Source organism: Anguilla rostrata, chromosome 1 (assembly GCF_018555375.3).
Source record: "Anguilla rostrata isolate EN2019 chromosome 1, ASM1855537v3, whole genome shotgun sequence".
In the NCBI taxonomy this organism is placed as follows: Eukaryota; Metazoa; Chordata; class Actinopteri; order Anguilliformes; family Anguillidae; genus Anguilla; species Anguilla rostrata.
The window spans coordinates 68,879,913-68,899,950 of record NC_057933.1 but is presented as its reverse complement, the minus strand read 5'-3'; the positions used below and the strand labels follow the sequence as shown (position 1 = coordinate 68,899,950).

Here is a 20,038-nt window from a genome sequence, read left to right as displayed (position 1 = left end):
GAGAGAGAGAGAGAGAGAGAAGGAGAGAGAATGCGTATGGAGAGATGCTCTCTTTTCCTGGTTCCCCCCATAACCACAGAAAATAAAAAATCATAGATTTAATCAGAACTTGTTATTATTTTACCAACAAAAAAATTATTTATTCATTCACTTTGAAGCGCATACAGTATTGCCAGGGGGGATTTCAAGTGGAAACCAAGGTGAACTGACACTACAGCCAGCAGCTTAATTATTTCCAGAGTGTATAGTGAGCTCGTGCTGGCAGAAGCAGTTTGGCAGGATGAACCAGATTGCAATTGCATTTAAAAAATGGTTACAATTCTCATTCTCTTTAGTTTCTCTGTAACCCCAACCACAACCCGGTTTCGGGAATCTTCCATCAGAAAACAATGTAAAAATCAGGAACGCTTATTCATATCTATGTCCACTGTCGAATAGGTTACAGTATGAAACGTGGGAGTAGAGAAGAAACACTTCCACACGAAATTACTGTATCTATTATGGCTACTTTTGAAAAATAGACAAAAGGCACCAGACTACAAGGCAAACGCACTTTTAAAAAATTCATCAATGTATATGTATTTACAATTTTAGGACAATGCTTGCAAATAACCAACTGAAGGCTATTTATTAGCTTCTGTTTAACTACATTTGAACGCAACAATCCCCTGCCATAAATACCCGTTTATGCTTTTAAAAAAGGTCGGCAACATTTCTGCTTTGTGTAGTCATTGCCCCCTGTTTTCATATAATACTAATATCATCTCCCCGCAAAATTAAAGAAATACGAAAAATACAATACAATAGAAAATTATACAGTAGCCTACTACTTAAACAAATAAATATTTTTAGGTAAATGCACGGAAATCTATTAACGTGTCTAATCAAACTTAAAACGTTTTTCAGTATTAAAGCAAAGCTAAATATCTTGTTCTGCGAACTCTTGTGACTAAATATGTTAAATAAGTATTTGATATTTAATGGCGGTGATATCTGAGGGAATCCACTCATTACACATTCGCAGGTATTATTGTGCTTTGTTGCTTGACTGGGTTTGGAGGGCGGAGGCTGCAACAGGTTGGTCGAGAAACCACTTTCAATGAACCATTCATTCTTCGGCAGACCAGGAGAAGGAAAGAACTAAGAATCTATCTGCATCTGAGAGAAAACGTCCGAGACGAAAACTCGTGGATATAAGAGCCAGAATACGTTTAACGGAAACAGAACGCGGTAGAACGGCAGAGGAGAAAATACAAATTTAGACAACGATCCTCGTCATCCAGGAAGAAGGAAGTGGACGACAGGTAGACAGGAGAGGGGAGGAATAGAGGGTGGGCACTTGCGAACGCTTCGGGGGCCCATCTGAACTTTGTGGTTCATATCATCATGAAGGTGTCTGCTGTGATAATAGTAATTTCTGTGACGATCAGCATAACTTTGGCAGTGTTCATGTACTTGAAGAGGAATGAGGAGGAGACGATCGTTAAGAAAGCCACCTTCATGGACATAAAGGTTCGAGTGACACATGATGTGCTGGGAGAGTACCAAAGTGAGGCGGAGAAGCTGCAGAAGAGCCTGGATGAGGGCACCAAGGAGCTGGAAGCATTGAACTTGGCTCTAAACACTGGTCAGACTGAAGCCAAGGAGAAAAATGCCGAACTGCAAGCTTGCCAGAATGATTTGGTGAGGAGGGGAGAGGGGTACAGATATGAGGGGTGGAGAAGGGTTGAGGGGGCAAGAGTAAGGTAAGTCAGGGGTGTACTACGAGGGCTGATCCATTTCGGGATTTTGTGCCAGCATCTGCTGTTAGATATTTAAATAGTTAAATCATATCTCGATCTGACATTTGTTTTGTATAAGCACCAGCTACAGCCGCAGACTGCAAATGTATCAGATTTTACTGTGCTCAAGTAGAGTAGTGACCCAGCACAGTTTATAGAGCTGTCAGAAAACTAAGTTAACTGTTTGAAACAAAAACCAGCACACAGACCAACAAAGGCCTGGAGTTGCGCACCCCAGTGGTAAGTAAAAGTGTGGAAGTAGAAAAAAATGTATATAGAACCAAGGACATAAAAGAGGAGTTGACAGTTGCAGTGAACATACCATTATTCATTTAGCACATGCTTTGTACCCAGTAACTTACAATGCAAGGAGCATAAGTGCATCCAAAAGAAAATAATGACAATTATGTGCAGTGATATAGGCCGGGCTAACAACACTCTGAAGACCATGCAAATTTACTAATATAAGTGCTGAGAAGCTAGAGAGAGGAAGCACATAAAGGTGGCATGGAAACGGAAGGTAGCCAGGTGTAGGATGCAGTAAAATGAGAACTGTAGGGCTCTATGGACACCCATTCCTTGCATGGCAGTCAAGTAAAGGATCAAGACTGTTAATACTGCTTTCAGTAATGAGGAAGTGGTGACATACATGTTTGTTTATGGGCATAACAAGACCTTCGTGCTTCTTGTCTATTGTTTCTCCCTTATTCTTGTTCCTTTTTGCCTAAATGTGGTGGTGTGGATTGCAGAGAAACTGGAACGAATGAAAATCCAAACATTCTTTTATTGTATTTATATTCTGGTTCATCCTGACAAACTGTTTCTGCCTGCAGGAGGTCACTAAACACTCACTTTAACATGAAATCCATCTCTCTCTCTCTCTCTCTGTTGTTGTTTGTAGAAAAAAATTAAAGATGAAACTGTTGCTACAGAGAAGGACATGAAATCTGGTAAAACACTTTTTTTAGCTCTAGCTTTTATGTGTGTGTGTGTGTGTGTGTGTATACATTGTGTATATACAGTCCTATATATATATATAGATATATATATATTATAAAAACACCATGCTTGAAGAAGATTAGTACTCAAAACTTTTATCGGTACCCTTTCTTCTGTTGTTGTTTCTTGGACCCATTTGCATCTGTAAAAATGTAGTTCTTTTCTTGACCACAAGTGGTCATGCTATTATGTGACCATCAGCAATTTGAAATAGTATGCCAGCCAAAAAACTGTTTTCTTTGCATGAATATATTCATTTTATTTAGAAAAATACTAACACATATAGGAATTTGAAATGATTAGTACTTGTTTAACACAACTTCTAATTTTTTAAATTCATTTTTGTTTTATTTTGGTACTGTATTTATTGCATTTATTATGCCCAAAGAAGATCACTGCATGCAATTAGGTGGTTAGTAGTTAGGTTTAGCAGGTTTAGCAAGTTGCCCTGGATAAGGGCATCTAACAAACAAAGCAAATGGTCTAATGTGTTTAATTAATGCCTCATCTAGATAAACTTGTGAAGGAAAAGGCCAACTGGTCCAAGGAGATTGCTGACCTGGAAAAGCAACTGGAGCAGAAGAGCAAAGTTTGTGACTTTGTGAAGAAGGATTCAGCAGAGGGCATGTAAGTAGTATACAGTCTTAATCTGGGGCTCTGGACTATACACAATCACGAGGATCCACTCCCTTGGCCCATCAGCTTGGGGTTGTTTCTAGCTTTGAATATTCCAAGTGATGTTCATGGTTGCCAGAGTGGGAGTTAACCCCAAAATGTAGGGGAATTTAAAGAATTCATGGGGGAAGTTCACAGTGAAAATGTATGGGAGTCAATGACAGGTGTGGGATTTTAAAAGGAGGCATGCGAATTGTGGGAGTCAATTGAAGATGTAGTTTTGAATAGGTTTTTTTTAAAGGGCAATTCATTCAGATGTCTGGAAACATTGCTGACATTTCCAAATCTGAAACACATTCAGATCAAGAAAAAAAAAGAAATGCTAATTTGACCAAGACAACAAAGACTAAAAATGGTCAATTTAATCACTATTGTCCTCAGGACTGGCATAAATCCCCTCTTCAGATCAATACAGACACTTATAAATATAAATTAATGTAAAAATTGTTTCCCATTAAAGCATTAGTATCAAAAAAAAGTTAGTATCAATTCACTTAAATTCTGTTCATAACTGTTCAATGACTGACAATAGAATGATTAAACAATTAATATTTTATTTCTTTATGATTTTCTATGTTTCTGTCAGTAACACAATTTTTATCATAAAAAAGTGAAATTATCATTAGCATTACAACAAATAATCAGTAAAATTATTTTGAACAGCCTCTGAAACTAATGCAAACCAAAAATGGTACACATTTGTATGAAACAAAATAAACTGCTACAGAACTAATCAGGCTTACCATTACCCAGTGATGACAACAGCGGAGTCATCCTTGGCTAATGGTAAGCATAGTTGCCTCCCTAGTTTTTCTAAAAGCCATATCTTTTGCATTGAGTTTACTACGAATGTAAGTTGTTAAGCAACGCTCAAACGGAAAATAGGTGAGTAAACCCTCTGCCTCATTTTAAAAAGGTGGATAAATGGCGTTTACACAACACTGGTTATCACACAAGGTTCCTCAAAGTGTGTAAAAAAGAATGTAAAGAATGTTGTGCTACACTTGAAATTAGAGTTCTTAGAAATCAGAAATGGTGACAGAAATTAATTGTTATTCATTTCAGGAAACTGTGTGGAAACCCAATTCCAGAACCTGCCAAACAAGAAGCCCCAAAAGCAGAAGCCCCAAAAGCAGAGGCCCCAAAAGCAGAGGCCCCAAAAGCAGAAGCCCCAAAAGCAGAGGCCCCAAAAGCAGAAGCCCCAAAAGCAGAGGCCCCAAAAGCAGAGGCCCCAAAAGCAGTGGCCCCAAAGCCAAAATAGAAATAACCACCCAATCAAAAAACAAAATGCCCAGGTAGGTACATTTGTGTTTTGTAGGTAATATGAAGGAGTGGGAAGCATGAAGTATAAAGTTGAATGTAGGTTCTATTAAAAACCATGAAGAAGTTGAAAATGCACAAGCATCCAATTACTTGACCAAAGCCAATTACTTGAATACAGTTGAAAATTTCACCTGTATTTTCACCAAGTTTTATACCTTTAATTGTATGAAATGTTTGAAAATGCATGAACAGTTAAACTTGTAATATGACACTGAGTGAGTTTTAATAGTATAAAAAAAGTTGAAAGAGGAGCAAGAGGAGGAAGGGTGGAAGGAGTGGTTGGAGCAGTTGGAAATATAAAGCTGAATGGAAGCTCTATTACAGAATGTGATGGAATAGGAAATGCACATTTGCCATTAGCTCTTGATATTAGAATGCATTACAATTTTATCTGCTAGTGATTTTTGTTGAGTTTTATTAATTGGATAAAAGATAAAGTGGTTGCCAAGGTGTTCCTAGGTGGTTGCTAGGATTTTACTAGGTGATTGCTAGGGTCTTACTAGGTGGTTACTAGGGCCTTACTAGGTGGTTGCTATGCAGTTACTAGGTAGTTGCTAAAGTGTTTCTAGATCGTTGCTCTGGTCTTACGAGCTGGTTGCTAGAGTATTATTAGGCAGTTGATTGCTAGGTACCCATAACAGCCAATCAGAGAGTTGATTTGAGGTTCTGTTTGCATAATGCATGGAGGTGGAATGAAAGTACTATAAAGCTGCTAGAGTGCATTGGGACATCATCAGCTGCAGGGGCCAGAACACAGCTGCTAGAGGTCTAGAGGACAATATGACACCACAAGGGTCAACATTCTGCCATTCATTTGAATGATATTTTTCTTCCCAAAAAAACTGGTATATCTTGCAACTGGTATATCTATAAACAGTGCCAATAACAAAATGTCATAACATAAACCTAAAAAAGCTTTGATATATGATATGTATAGTCTTAAAACTATAGGAGATAGGTGTACTAAAATTGTTTTGCTTGAAAGCAAGCACACTAATAACAACAAAGATGTATTCTCAGCTTGCTACCTTTTTGTAGAACTCAATAATATTGTTACACCCTATGATCTATATATACAACAGAGAATGGAAAAAGTTCCCTTAATGGGAAAAAGAATGAATTCTAGACCAATGAAACTAGTTGGCCTATTTCTTTCAGTTTCAAAGTAAAAAAAAAAAAAAAACTGTATACAAAAAAAGGATAACAACCGCTGTAACATAATACATTTTTACAAAGGACTTGAAAGGCTTTTCTGAGAAATGAACAGTGATCCCACCTTTCTAATGAAATGGTCTGAAAAATAAAACTAGAAAATTTAGTATGTCCTGCTCTGTTAACATGTTCCACTGGTTCCACAGCTGATTAGTAGACTGGTCTGTCAGCATTCAAGCATTTATCACCCATCTCTGTTGTAACCTCAATCTTTCTCCGTGGCTATTGTTCCCTCACTCCATTCAAACTGACTTTATTAGCACGAAAGAGATATCAGCAAAGCATTTCAGAAAATGGAAATATGGTAATTCCCCCCCCCCCCCCACATATAAATAGTGAAAAAACTGTTAAAAAAAAAAACTATGAGAAAAAAAACATAAAAATACATGAAAAGATTCCTCTCAAAACATATTAGCAGCAAACTGCTGTCCTGACTGCACTGCTGGAATGAGCGTATCTGCTAAATGGTTAAAAGTAATGTAGTACATAGTGTCCTCAGCACGTGCGTGCACCCACACACACACACACACACACACACACACACACACTCACATTTAACACCTATGTTCAAAATATGTGGGCTATGGCCCCGTACATTAGGCAAATTTATGCCACGTGTTATTTGTATGCGTGTGAAACGTGTGTGCGGCACCTCCAGGCAGAAAGGTATTTCTGAAACTGGCTTAACAGCCCTCAGGAGCATAGCTTTTAAATCACACGCACGCTCTTTCGAACTGGCTTCAACTACACCCAGGCTAGGGAGAAGGCAAAAATAAACAAAAAGCTTTTCTCCAACACATATTCATAGATAAATCATATTCATTTAATTTAAATAAATTAGTTTATATAGTATTACGTATTATATTGTATAATGAATCTTTGCTGTTAGCAAAATATATTGATTTCTAGAACCAATTATTAGTTTTACAAAACATACATGATGGAGGACAACAATGTTTTTTTGTAAACACATTATCCAGGCTGAGTAACATTGCCTCTATATAACACATAATGCTAGTGCACAGCTGGATATTTCCTAAGGGAATTAATGTTCAGTACAGTAGTACAACAGCTATGTTCCCTCTTGGACTGAGGCTCTACAAAAGTCCTTATTTCACAACCACTGAACACTGTCACTGATAACTTGCAGGCCATATCACCTCCACTGCAGAAATAGGTAGGACTGAGGGGTTAGACCTCTGAATTTAGTATAGAGTCTTTTCTCTTAATCAGGGTTGACACAGGACAGGTTCAGATCCAGTTTACCTCAATACAACTCACACATTGGCAGACCAATACATTTTAACTCTGACCTCACCCTGGATAGCTCTGTCTCATGCACATGCACACCTCCCCAACACATACACGCATGCAAAACATGCATGATTAGCTAGATATTAGCTAGAGCAAGAGTTACAAAAGTTTTAGTGACACTAAAAAAGGATGAACCTGACCTGAGGATCATGAGTTAAATATAACCAGAAGTGTGTGTTTTCACTTTTCACTAATATGCAGACTCACCGGTGCCCCCTGCAGACCATTGTATTCATAGCAGACTTGCTTCTTCCTCCTTTTTGGCTGGACCACAACAGCGGGGCCAGCCCTACAAACGCGAATGTCTGTGACTGAGTGACTGAGTGACTGTGTGAGTGATGAAGTTACACCATTGGTCGGCCGAGTTATGAAGTTACACCATTGGTTGGCCGGATCACGTGTGATAGGTCCAGCCATATACTAGGTTTTGACCTGGTCTTGTTATATCATCACATGATGCTCACATACTTTTTTTTACACTTTTTGTCTGTAATTCAGGTTTGTCATGTACTGTGGCAATGGGTCTTAACTTGAACAAACATGGTGTGTCAGTGTGCGTTTGGTTTTGTATGAACTAATTTACTTTGTAGACATTGTTTTCATTTTATACCATACAGGATATTTTGTATTGTTTACTTCAATTGGTTTATTTAGTTGTTCTGCTTTGTAAGGACCAGTTATGATAAAAGTCAAACTCTCAAAAGCACAGTCAGCTCTCCCTCTTCTCAGTTTACCTATTTCTTATCCCTTCCTTCTGCATTACCCAGTATTGTTTACATATGGAGGCAATAGTCAAATTATGATCAAAGACCTGCATGTTTTGTTATGATGGCAGATATTTGAATGTGTGCTTGCTATTCATGCTCAGCTGACACAGGTGCGTTTCTCTCCCCTTTCAAGGCAAACAGGGATGGACACAGACAGAGGGAAAAGACAAAGAGAAGCAAACAAGGGGATGAAAACCTTCAGCAGGACATTTGTTTCCCTTTCTCTCCTCTGCATTCTTTTTCACCATAGCAATTTTTTTCTCCACCTCTGTACTGAAAGTTTTGTGAACAATGAAAAAAGAAAATCACTGAAAGAAATAATGTCACACACATAAAAAAGTATAACACCTAAATGTTATACAGTCTATAAACAGTCTGCATAACTGATAATACATAATGCATATCTGTAGCAAACTTAACGCTGTAAGCTTTAACTATATACATTTATATTTCAACAGTAAAATGATGACATGTGTTGTGCTCCAAGCTCAATCGCCAGAGTGTGCACATAAATATTAGACCTCTTGGGACTGAGAAAAATAAGGCATTCTTTTTTTGGGGAAGCCATATAATTTCCTTGTACAGTGGTCCACCCTCCTTTATGGTTTGTTATATTTGAGTAGGGGAAAGGGGGAGGAGTTGTCCATGATGTAACCAATTTTTTGTTTTACACATACTCATGGATTGATATTGAATGCCGTTACCCCGTACCCCATGTCCTATCATTAACCTTGCCTGGACTGTGTGTGTCTCTCTGACAACCCACCCCACTAACCACACCCCCTGCCTTAGGGTATGCCTATGCCACTTCTGTACATTTACGCATGTCTCTGTTCACTTTCATTGACCATTTGGGAGCGCTGTATCCTCTCCCTGTCAATCCCCATTGTCATCACGGGGTCACCTCGTAATGACTGTTCTATTGCTCTGGCAACCAACCCGGTAGCCAGATGTAGGAGCCAATAAGGAGGTTTTAAAAGAAATTCAAGACATGATGAATATCTTAAGGCCAAACAATATGCTGATTGCTGTTAACTTTACTTGGTGATGCAGAAAGCATAATTTCAAAGCCAGTGTTGGTGGACAGTCAGTATTTATGAAAGATGCGAAAGGGTAAATATATTCTGGTATAAATTCACCAAGAATTTGTGTTGCCAGCTGTACAATGGTCAGACTAGAACAAGACAGCTCCAAACCAACTGTTAATTCAGGGAAGCAGGGTTCTCCTTCTCGAAACAGACATTTCTGGTACAAAAACACTATCAACATTTTTGTACTGTACCTAAGAGAATGTGAATAATATGACATTGAGTGCGTCTACACTACAAAGCACCTCTCTCCCTCTGTGTTTCCCTCTCTCCCTCTCTCTCTTTCTGCAGTTAGCAACACTGCCCCAGGCTTACAATTAGAAAAGGAATTAGGTCACCACCATTCCAGCCCAACTGATCATAGAAGGTCATTGTTTCTGATAGGGGTGATAGGGGGTGCGGTTGTATAACAAACAGAGGGGGAAGTGTAGGTGGCATGAGGGAAGCGGAAGCAACTGTAAAATCTTATGTCAAAACCAAATACACTGATCAGTGTGATAGGGTCATGTGCTGTATGCACATTGTTTTTGTTGGTTGAAGAGATAAAAAGAATAATGTGCTTATTTACAACAACTGGAAAATGCAAATTAGTTGGGGGTTCATGTTAAATGAAAATACTGCCATAGCAGGCAAGAGACAACAGGCTGCATACCTGCATACTCCATACCTGCATACTGCATACCTGGCTTCACTCCATTCTATCTGGACAGTCTGAGAACTGAACCTAGCCCAGCAGGCAACCAATCACACGCCAGCTTTTTATATCAAATGTGACTTTTCATGCATACCTTTTCATGCTGTTTCATTTTGACTAAAACACTATATGTATGTTGAAAAATTTAAATAAAACCACCCTCTTGATGTGAACAGTGAAACTTCAAAATGAACACAAAATATCTAATAAATAGATAAAATCTATTCTGCATTTATTTCAGTATTTATATCTTATTAATTAATTTCTGTATTTATTTTCATATTTATTTATTTCCTATTATAAAATAATTTTAAGCTCTTTGAATTGCAATGAATTTAATTTAGTAGATTACTTTTAGCATTGTTACTGGCACAGGTGATCAGACTACTTCAAGTTGGAAAATTCTTCAGGTTTTCTTCTATTTTCTCACATCAGATATGGTGTGAAATCTTTAGAACAACAATGTGTTTAGGCAAAACTCAGCAGGCAGCTAAAATCTGGTGTACCTGAAACTGTTTTTATTTATGATGGCTTGTTACATGTCACATAATGATAGGTAATACTGTTAAGTGACTTATTTAAACTGTTATGTCTAGAGGAGTAACACATCATTGCATGATTGATATGAAACCGTGACCTTCACGGTCACTCGCATGTGAAAGACAGACTGTTGATCATTGAAATAGTGGGGAACTGAGCATAAGGTTTCATTAATCCATGTGATGGTCACTGTAGGGTAAGGGTAAATAGAGTTGGCCATGGGGGGCTGCTGAACTGACGGTTTTAGGATCGGATACTCAGAATACAGCCTTCTTGATGATTTTACGCACCATGGAGCACAATTAAATATTACAATAAGCAGCATTAAATACTGCAACGAGCACAACTCTGCGTTTCCTAATTGGAGTACTGCCTTTCTATTTTAGTCTGACTTTTATATGTCCTGAATTCATAAGTTAAAGCAGATGGCTCACATAATTCTCTTTCTTCCTAACAGGGAAGTGCGCCTAATATTTCCTTTTCAAGGCCATGTTGCTGTTTTTTATGGTGAATGTAGTGGTCAAAAGCAGTCGTTTTTTCACAGACCCAAAGAATGTATACGTAAATTAAGTTACACACATACGTAATATTCATATCTGCATAGTTTTAGGCTGCTGAATCGTGAATCTGAGTATGAGAGTTCATGGCTGAACGGAAATCAGCCCTATTGATCCCATAATGCAGGGGGAAGAGCAGCAGACCTCACTGATCAATACATCATTAATTAGACAACGAAAGAATCCATCTGCTGAGGGGCGTCCCCATACCAGCTTGGGGTATAAAAACACTGTTGTACACAGGTATATACACACATACTGACACTCACACCACTACATTGACATACAACTTCAGTGGCACGCACACACACACACACGCACACACACACACACACACACTCTGTAGGGACACATTTATAGCGTTAATATGGACCGCTATCAGGAAAACATTGCTATACTGAAATAACAGATCTTAACACTGACACATGCAGCTTACTTATACACACCTGCTGTGTTCTGGAGCACAAACCATCATATTTCCACACTTACACTTCTATACAGAGACTCAAATTGCAACACTAATACCCTTGCTGCTACATTGATACAAATAACACCACGCTAATAGATTAGTGCACTAATAAAGCCATTCATTTACATGTAAGAGTAGACCATGCATGGTCAGCACATTTTCCACACATTCATTCAAATTCCAGTATAGGACACATATTGTACTTAGCACTATACTGACACACGCAAAACACCATAACTTGTAAAATATGAAAATACCTTCACAACGAAATGCACATTATATTTGCCAGGATAAATAGACTGGGAGATAACAAACAACACTAACTGTAATCTATGACAAAAAGGGACTTCAAGTATACAATGCATGATCAGAACAAGGATTCTTGTACTATACTTAATTGCATGCTAAATGATTACATTGACCTATTCTCTATTTCTGGGGACTACCTGGCCAACAATGGACATCTTGAGTGTGAGTACAAATGCCAGCATTTGTTTGTGTCTCTGTGAATGTTCTAAACTGTCTGCAGTTGAATGTGGTGACCAGAATCATGGTGTGCTTACCTGCGTCTGTTTTTTGGTTGTGCCAGTATGAATATATGACTAACCATTAAGAGTGAACCTGTTTGGGTGTGGTTTCTCGCCAGACTTGATTTATTGCAACACAAGTGTGAACATCCTATCTTAACCTTGCCTTTCGCTTCCAGGATATTTCTGTGCCAACCCTTCCTTAGTTTAAATATCTGATTTGTTACTGCTTTATATAGTATTTCCCTTTCCTATCATTTTTTTCTTCTGTGTACTTCTCCACTCCCCCCGCCCCTTCCTCCTTTCCTCTCCCACCTGTATTGTAGAAACCCCCCCAATAAAATAAAATCCCTCAAATTTACCTTTTAGGCAGAAGGACAAAAGGCCAGGCTCCATCTTGCCCAGGAGCTGTGTGATATGTTTGATATTCGGTTGTTCTCCTGTGCAACAAGTCAACTAAATATCAGACATATTCCTACAGAGCCTGGACACATTCTGCAGAGATGGCAGGGCATGCTGAAGATCGGAACAATGAGTGACACAAGTCACAACCAGTTGTGATTATAATGTAACATTCCTCCCATTACAGAAATAATTATCTGTAATTATCCTTGTCTTTGCTAATGTTGCGTCATGTTTCTCAGAGCAGATTATACTTAATTTTTTGGGCTTATTATACTTTTTAAAATTTACAGTATCAAAATTTACTGCTATGACTTTCATCCCATAATTGTTCATTAATGATAAACATAGTTCGTCTATTTATTTATTTATTTATTTAGTTTATTTAAACAGGGACAGTGTACAAAGAACATTAACCTTATATAAAACAAGGAAAGATGTAATGTACCGGGTTATAGCAATTTGCTAATTTCCACCCGTAGTCCCTGGGCAATATGAGAATATTAAACTGTGCTTTGCTAAATTAAAATGTTATTTCCAGAGGATATATGCAATATTAATAATTACAACCATCAGAGGATTCACACAAGTGAAACAGCTTAGAACTGTACACAGTATCCAAAGTGTTTTAGTAGAAAATGAACTTAAATAGCCACCTGAGAATGTATACAGGTGAAAAGGATGCCATGGATGCCAATCACCCTTATTGTCAAAACTGAAAAAGTCATAGAACTCTGAAAATTAAACCTTTACAATGAGAAATGTCTGGTGCTTATTAGTTTACATATAATAACAAATGTAATCAGAAATATGGTCTTTCTTGGTGTTTCATTGTGTTTTAATAAAAAAGTTAAATGATTTAATTGCCTTGTCTTGTCTTGGATTTCCCAAAATATACTGATTCTTCTAATAATGCATTATGAAATATTTGTCACGTTTGTAGTAATCCTGCATTTCTTCAGGTCCAATCAAAATAGAATTCATCTACATCATTTTTGCAGTTCTGAAAATCCACCTAGCTGACGCTCTTCCATAGATAAAACCTATGACTAGATCCTGATCTTTTCGCCACCACATAGTTATGAACTAAGGCTGAGGCTATCAAGAGCATCACATATTTTCTCTTCACTGTAATTACCAAAACATTCAGGTAGTATGTTAGATAAATTATTATTCAAATTTATTTGGAAAAATAAACCTCACAAAATTAAGTAATGACAAGTGAAATCACAAATGTTTTAGACTTCATGTTATTTAATTTGATTATAAAAGCTAATTATAATAATAGTTCCAAATTATGCATTTCAGAAACTTGGTGGCCTACATTTTTTACTTCAATGTCCTTATGATGTGGGGAAACTTCACGTGAAACTTGCATAGTTTCATAAGAAAGCATTAATATAATGGTCGATGATGTTCAAGTACAATTTTCCCCACACAAATGTTTCGTTTGGAACAACAAAGAAAATAGAAATCAAAACTTAATTTTATGGTGGAGCAGAAGCATAGACATTCAAATTTAACTAGAAAGCAAGAACGCCTTCAGCTAACCTAAGCTTGTGACGTCCCAGAAGTAAGCCTGTACTGCGCATTCTGAGGGCAAAACATTGGAGCTCCCATTACAATTTAATGGGAAATATCAGACATTTGAAGGCAAAATAAAACTTCCCCGATGGTATTATGAAACTCTATTAGCGATCGTTACGTTTCAAATGAAAAGCAGATTGTAAAAATATGTAATATGTCATTTCTTATGTAGACCATTGCCTCCTACCGTCTCCACTTCCTATCTGCGCTCCATGGGCTGAAGGCGTGCTAAATACATGACCACACGGTGGACGGGATCATTATGAAGATGGGGGACGTATAGCAGTACGTCATTGTCAATATGTAAATTAATTAAAAATTGAAATGCATGGAACCTTCACTTTTAATTTTAGAATTTTATCATTTTGATGGATTTCATTTATTGATTTCCGTCTTGCTTATTTACAACATATTTTATTCTACTTTCGACATGCTTACCCCAATTTTCCGATTAGAATACGATAGTCTATGGCACGACTGTCTTCCGATGTTACCGTAAAAACTTGTACACTGTGTTTTTATAAATTGCTACTATCGCTAGCACTTTACTCACATGGTCCCATATTACAATACATTGGGCGTACATAATGATTAATGATAACGTAAATAATGCTACATTATTCACTGTCACACGTGTAACGTAATTTGTCGGAAACATTTAAATAAACACCAAACTGTCTACACTGTCTATGATTTACGGTAATTACAGAGTCAGTGCGCTGTGTTTGTCATGCACTGTGGCACTACTGCAATATGCCGAATTGTATAGCTACCGAGTTCGTGTTAACAAAGTTTGAAATTTGCTAATGGAAACGATGGTGGTGGCCAGACCGAAGCTCATACTTCTTTTCAGCGGCAAGCGTAAATCCGGGAAAGATTACGTTACAGACTTCATTCACCAGAGGTAAGAGATTTACAGCGAAGTTAGCAAGCTAGCTACCGTGTTACTGGACTATCTGTCATCATAGCATTGCATTGTCAATAATATTACAGCTTCTGATAGATACTATTCTTTCTGAATCTATTATCAGACTTGGCAATGAAATATGTTGCATCCTGCGACTGTCTGCGCCACTCAAAGAACAGTATGCACGGGTGAGTTGGCATGCAGCCTCCCATTCATTTTGTGATTCAGAGCTATATTTCAACCGATTCGTTAACAGAAGCGAAGATAGAAAGCTACTGTTGCAGATCATTGATTTGGACTATACTTTTACGACCCTGTTATTATAGTACATTATTCATAAATTCTATTGAAAACAAAAGTGAACACGTGCTTTCTCCCCGACCCCGTCTAGTTGGCTAGCATCCCTCATCTTCATCACACCAGCTCCCCCGTGTCTAAGTTTCTTACCCTTATCTCCCTTATCTTATCTTTTCTCATCTTACCAATATAAGAGGTCTTGAACCTTAACTTACTTTATCACACGTTTGTCACGTTGTGAATTAAAAGAGGTTGCCCAGCCTGTAGTGACAGCCTTACAGCGACTGTAATCGACACAGGAACGGGGACTGGACTTCGAAGAACTGCTGGGGTCAGGGCAGTACAAGGAGCAGTACCGTGCTGACATGATCGCATGGGGCGAGAGGCGGAGAGAACAGGACCCAGGGTTTTTCTGTCGCCTTGCGCAGATGGGCGTCACACAACCTGTGTGGGTGAGTCAACAGAAAGATACTCACCCTTAAACCGAGGTGGGCAAAGAGGGCCGTATCTGTATCATTTTTGCTACATTTCTCGATGAATTGCATGAATGTCAGCCAAAGACGGTTCTTATGTCCCTATGTGAAACACTTTACTGTGAAAATCTGCGAGTGAACCAGTGTTGGTGTGCCCAGTTAGCTGATTTAGCCAGGTTAATTTGTGGAAACAAAAACCTGCATACACGCACGGCCTTCCAGGACCAGAATTGCCCACCCCTGCTCTTAAATGTATATGACGTAGTGTGTCAAGCAGGTGGAAAATTCAGGTTAAGAAAGTGAATGCCATCCCCAGTATTTTGTTCCTATCGCATGGATTTGCTAGTTAGCAAAATATTCCAGCCAGGAGGTAGAATTAATTAGTGAAATCAGCAGCACGACAGGACTTTTACTTTCTGACCCCTGGACTTGCCACTACATTCACTACTTTGTTTTGCGATACGTTGATCCAGATTGTGAGTGACGCCAGACGCCTGTCGGACCTACAGTGGTTCAGGACGGAGTATCCAGGTCAGACGCGCTGTATTCGGGTAGAAGCTTCGGAAAACACTAGGCGCCAGAGGGGCTGGGAATTCACGCCTGGTAAGTAGGCTACAGTGAAATGCTTGTTAAATGGTAAATAAATCAGCACATTGCTTTAGTACATCCATTCCCACTAATTGCCCATTTTTATGAACTCATTTCAGCCTGCCTTCCTCGTGTCGGACCAATTTTTCTTTCTCTTACACCAGGGGTCTCAAACTCCAGTCCTGGAGGGCTCCAGTCTCTGCTGATTTCCCTTCTATCAGCAGTCAATTCAGGCCTTTGAAACAAAGCATTTCTCTTTAGTCAATCAGTGACTGAACAAAAGCACTTAAGTGCAGGTACACACAAAAAACAAGCAGACACAGCGGCCCTCCAGGATTTCTGTACGAGATCCCTGTCTTACACCAATCCAGTCGTTCAGTACTTTAAGACAGGGATACTCAAATCTGGCCCTTGATGCCTGTAGTACTGCAGGGTTTCTTTCTACCTGATACTTGTTAATTGATCAATTAATGCCACTGACTGGCCAGAGATTTAACTCGTGATTTAACCAGGTTTAAATCAGTCCTGTTTAAAGGAAAAGAATGAGAACCAGCAGTAATGCTGGCCTTTTTGAGTATCTGTGCTTAAAGACATGCTTACATGCACAAACACACAGCAGAAAAATCAGGACAAATGAATCACTGTCAGCCAAAGAGGAAAAACCCCAATAGCAGGGCTGCACAACTCTAATCCTGGTGGGCTGGTCTGTGTGCTTTAAAAAAAAAAAAAAAATTGTTTCAACCAATTACCATATCCTGGCAGCTCTATAAACTATACTGGTTCACTCCTGTACTTGATCTCAATAGTCTTTAGGATACACTTTTAGTCTGCAGCTGTAGGACGTGCTTATATAAATGTCAGATCAAGATATTTAAATAATTGAGAGAAGCTGGCACAAAATCCTGAAATTGTTGTGCACCCCCGCCCTACAGAATGGCTGACCGGAAGGATGTTAAAATATGAGGGTGCACTTCTACACCTTCGGCTTCCATTTACATGCTTCTCAGGAAATGTAGCTATGTCAGATGGCTTAAACGTTAGGGCTGATTAAGTAATTCAGGCCAGAAGTCGGCATGGAAACCAGAAAACAATACAGGTTTTGTTGCACACCTCTGGTCTAATGTTTTTACCGGTCCCTGGAAGATTTTATGAATGCCACTTGCCTACCTCTTTCTGCAGGAATTGATGATGCAGAATCAGAATGTGGGCTGGACCATGGAGTAAATTATGATTGGATCATCCATAATGATGAAGATGCTGTGCCACTGGAGGAACAACTACAAGTGCTCCTCTCATTGGCAGAGCAGAAAGCAGGATCAGAAGCCAGCTGAGAACAGCTAACCTATGCAATGAACTGAAAAGCATTTTAAACTACAGAAATTAGAAGCAGTTGACCATATTTTTGTACACAATACTGTTAATTTTCCCATGCAAAATACCAGTGCGTAACCAGGTATAACCAGGCTGCATTGGATGAATGTTGCCATGGTGGTAAGCATTTATACAGAAAAGAACTTTCACCATGTCTTCTTAAAATGCTTGTATCACAATTTAAGTTTGAAGATATTTCAGGTAATGCAGCAAAAACATAGTGGTAAAAGGAAACAGTATTGTAATACTGAAATGTAACTGGTATACGATTAGTGACATGCTCAATGCTATACCAAGCTGAAATAACTGAAACCGGTAGTCTCACCATTAGTTACAGCACATTGGTATTGTTCGCTGAACTTCTCGACCCAGAGTGGTACTGGCCTTGTACAGAGCACCAAGTATACAATTGTGCTTTTCCCACACCATTTCTCTGTTGCATGTAGCTTTGCTGTCAACGGAAGGTCCATAGGGGGACAATACTGCAAGACATTTTTGATAAACCATGCCTTTAGGGTCCACAGAGTATGGTTGTCACAATTATGCATTTTCCAACAGAACCTTGTAATGCAATTAAAGAATTAAAAGTCTCAATGCGTATCTCCATTTACAAATAAATGAAAACACAGCAGAGGGGGGAAAAAAAATAGTGGTTGCAAAAAGACAACATGAGCTCAGTTTGGAAGTCAATAAGAATCTTGGTCCTTTATTTAAAAATCATTTGTCCATTTTTTTATATAATCATGATTACTACAATGAAACATTGACTGTAACAAAAAAAGTTTACATCTTTAGCTCTGGTGAGATTCCAGTTTAAAAATGTTTGTCAACTTTAAAGTTTCATTTCACTCTTAGAACAGTTACACTGACAGGTGTACACAATACCCTTTTACTGTACTTGCACTTCTTTCAGCTGGCCTCTCTAATTTGGCAGTTTTTTTTTTTTTTTTTGAAATTTCGTACAGCCCTCCCCCTCCTTTTCCCTGCTCTCATCCTAAAATATCAGCTGGTAGAAGGAGGACAAAGGCTAAGAATGTCCCTATTTAATCCCTAAAATGTTTTGATAAATTGATCACTGGGCTACGCTTCGTCTCGACACCCCCCTCCTCCATTTTCCCTTATGAAATTTGTAGGCGGCGGAGGGCAGGTGAAAATAAAACCGTTCCATGTTAGTACAGTATTTTGAGATATTGGCCCTTTTTGGAACATGGATCAAAAGAAAAAAAAAAAAAAGAAACTTCATGCAAGTAAACTTTAGAAATAGCTCCCTTATAAGAACAAGTGGTCCCCCTGTACCTCTATAATGCAACATACACAACTAAGGTAACATGGTCATGGTCCCAATCGGTTGGCACAGTAATGCATGTACACATGGCCGAAATGGTACTTATAAAAAAAGGAGGTCCAGGGTATAATGGCTCATAGAAGTAGCGTAGGGACAGGAATGAGAAGCATTTGGGGGTGCAGGGGTAGTGTAGGTCAGGAACAGCAATGGGTTAAATGTCGTAATCCAGTATGTTACCAGGCCCATATTTTGGTGGAGATGTACAGAACATTTGGCTATTAAGAGCTTTTCCCAATAAAAATTATCTTCCCGAGCAATTCCCATCCTCCCATTCACATGAATGAAGGAGGACTTGAAAAGCAGACTCAAAGAGCCTCAATACTGAAGAACATACTCATCAGCCAAAGAAGTCAACATGGAGCAATCAAAATGGACAAATCAAAGTCCGGTGGTGATTTTAGTGCACAGTTGTTGGGATGGGTCCATCAGCAGCCTTCAAATGTGGGATGTCTACTGTTGATTTGGTTCATGGTGGGATGCGTATACACAAGAAGCTGGGAGGACCAGGGGTGCAGATGAATGTAATCAGATTGTGAGGACACAGGCACAGAATGCCGGTCAAGGTTTGGACTGTTTTCAATGCTCCCTTCACCAAAAAGAAATACTATCCCCTTACCCCTTCCTACCCAAACACACTCACCCAACAGACAGGACAAGGTGGGGGATATGGGGTGTGAATGGGTAGTGAATAGACGAGGGAGAGAGGGAGCAGAGGGACAGTCCCCAGCTCCAGGGGGTTCAGAAGCTGTTGAGGTCCTCCAGGGTCTGGTCCAGGGTGGCATGGATCTTGATATTCTCTTCCTTGGCGTTAGCCAGCCTCTCTGGAAAAGGGAGACACACAGGTGAGACGTGGAGGCAGACATGGAGGACGTGTCACCGGGCAAGGTCGGATACATGTGAAACCGTTCATCTGGTCCGAAGGTGGAACATCTCTGGGATAAAAAGGCTTCCTTCGAGTAATGTCAAGTCATAGTATCAGAAATAAATCAAATACAATAGTTATATAAAAGATCCACTATATTTCCAAAAGTATGTGGACATCCCTTCTAATTAGTGGTTTTGGCTATTTCAGCCACACCCATTGCTAACAGGTGCATACAAATAAATAAAACAATCAAGCAT

At 38.9% G+C, this 20,038-nt stretch overlaps 3 protein-coding genes across 5 annotated transcripts in view; 2 read left to right on the top strand and 1 right to left on the bottom strand.

The window, feature by feature from the left end:
* The first annotated feature begins 1,080 nt into the window (after nt 1-1,080).
* Nucleotides 1,081-8,336, top strand: zgc:174935 (uncharacterized protein LOC796019 homolog). Of its 2 annotated transcripts, XM_064353421.1 has the most exons (6): nt 1,081-1,683; nt 2,683-2,731; nt 3,293-3,407; nt 4,521-4,638; nt 4,684-4,750; nt 8,205-8,336. In XM_064353421.1, the coding sequence occupies exons 1-5, from the start codon at nt 1,387-1,389 to the stop codon at nt 4,714-4,716; spliced, it is 612 nt and encodes a 203-aa protein (XP_064209491.1). In that variant the 5' UTR covers nt 1,081-1,386; the 3' UTR covers nt 4,717-4,750; nt 8,205-8,336. The 2 variants fall into 2 exon arrangements, with proteins under 2 accessions (XP_064209491.1, XP_064209485.1); XM_064353415.1 differs by having other exon boundaries at nt 1,088-1,683; nt 4,521-4,750.
* Nucleotides 8,337-14,501: 6,165 nt separating this feature from the next.
* On the top strand, nt 14,502-18,808 carry pmvk (phosphomevalonate kinase). Its single transcript, XM_064353431.1, has 5 exons — nt 14,502-14,839; nt 14,967-15,030; nt 15,439-15,591; nt 16,086-16,215; nt 17,380-18,808. The coding sequence occupies exons 1-5, from the start codon at nt 14,742-14,744 to the stop codon at nt 17,529-17,531; spliced, it is 597 nt and encodes a 198-aa protein (XP_064209501.1). The 5' UTR covers nt 14,502-14,741; the 3' UTR covers nt 17,532-18,808.
* Nucleotides 18,496-20,038, bottom strand: part of LOC135264620 (tropomyosin alpha-3 chain-like) — a 28,179-nt gene continuing 26,636 nt past the window's right edge. For both annotated transcript variants that reach the window (XM_064353353.1, XM_064353371.1), the window contains one exon: nt 18,496-19,737. In XM_064353353.1, coding sequence (XP_064209423.1) covers nt 19,655-19,737 — 83 coding nt within the window. In that variant the 3' untranslated portion in view covers nt 18,496-19,654. The remainder of the gene's footprint in view (nt 19,738-20,038) is intronic.

What these genes read in the sequence shown, in the direction of transcription:
- pmvk (XM_064353431.1), top strand. Translation starts at nt 14,742, where the DNA reads ATGGAAACGATGGTGGTGGCCAGACCGAAGCTCATACTTCTTTTCAGC. An exon ending in ACAGACTTCATTCACCAGAG is followed by an intron (nt 14,840 to 14,966) that starts GTAAGAGATTTA and finishes ATCTATTATCAG; the next exon opens with ACTTGGCAATGAAATATGTT. An exon ending in TCAAAGAACAGTATGCACGG is followed by an intron (nt 15,031 to 15,438) that starts GTGAGTTGGCAT and finishes TAATCGACACAG; the next exon opens with GAACGGGGACTGGACTTCGA.
- zgc:174935 (XM_064353415.1), top strand. Translation starts at nt 1,387, where the DNA reads ATGAAGGTGTCTGCTGTGATAATAGTAATTTCTGTGACGATCAGCATA. An exon ending in AAGCTTGCCAGAATGATTTG is followed by an intron (nt 1,684 to 2,682) that starts GTGAGGAGGGGA and finishes TGTTGTTTGTAG; the next exon opens with AAAAAAATTAAAGATGAAAC. An exon ending in AGAGAAGGACATGAAATCTG is followed by an intron (nt 2,732 to 3,292) that starts GTAAAACACTTT and finishes TGCCTCATCTAG; the next exon opens with ATAAACTTGTGAAGGAAAAG.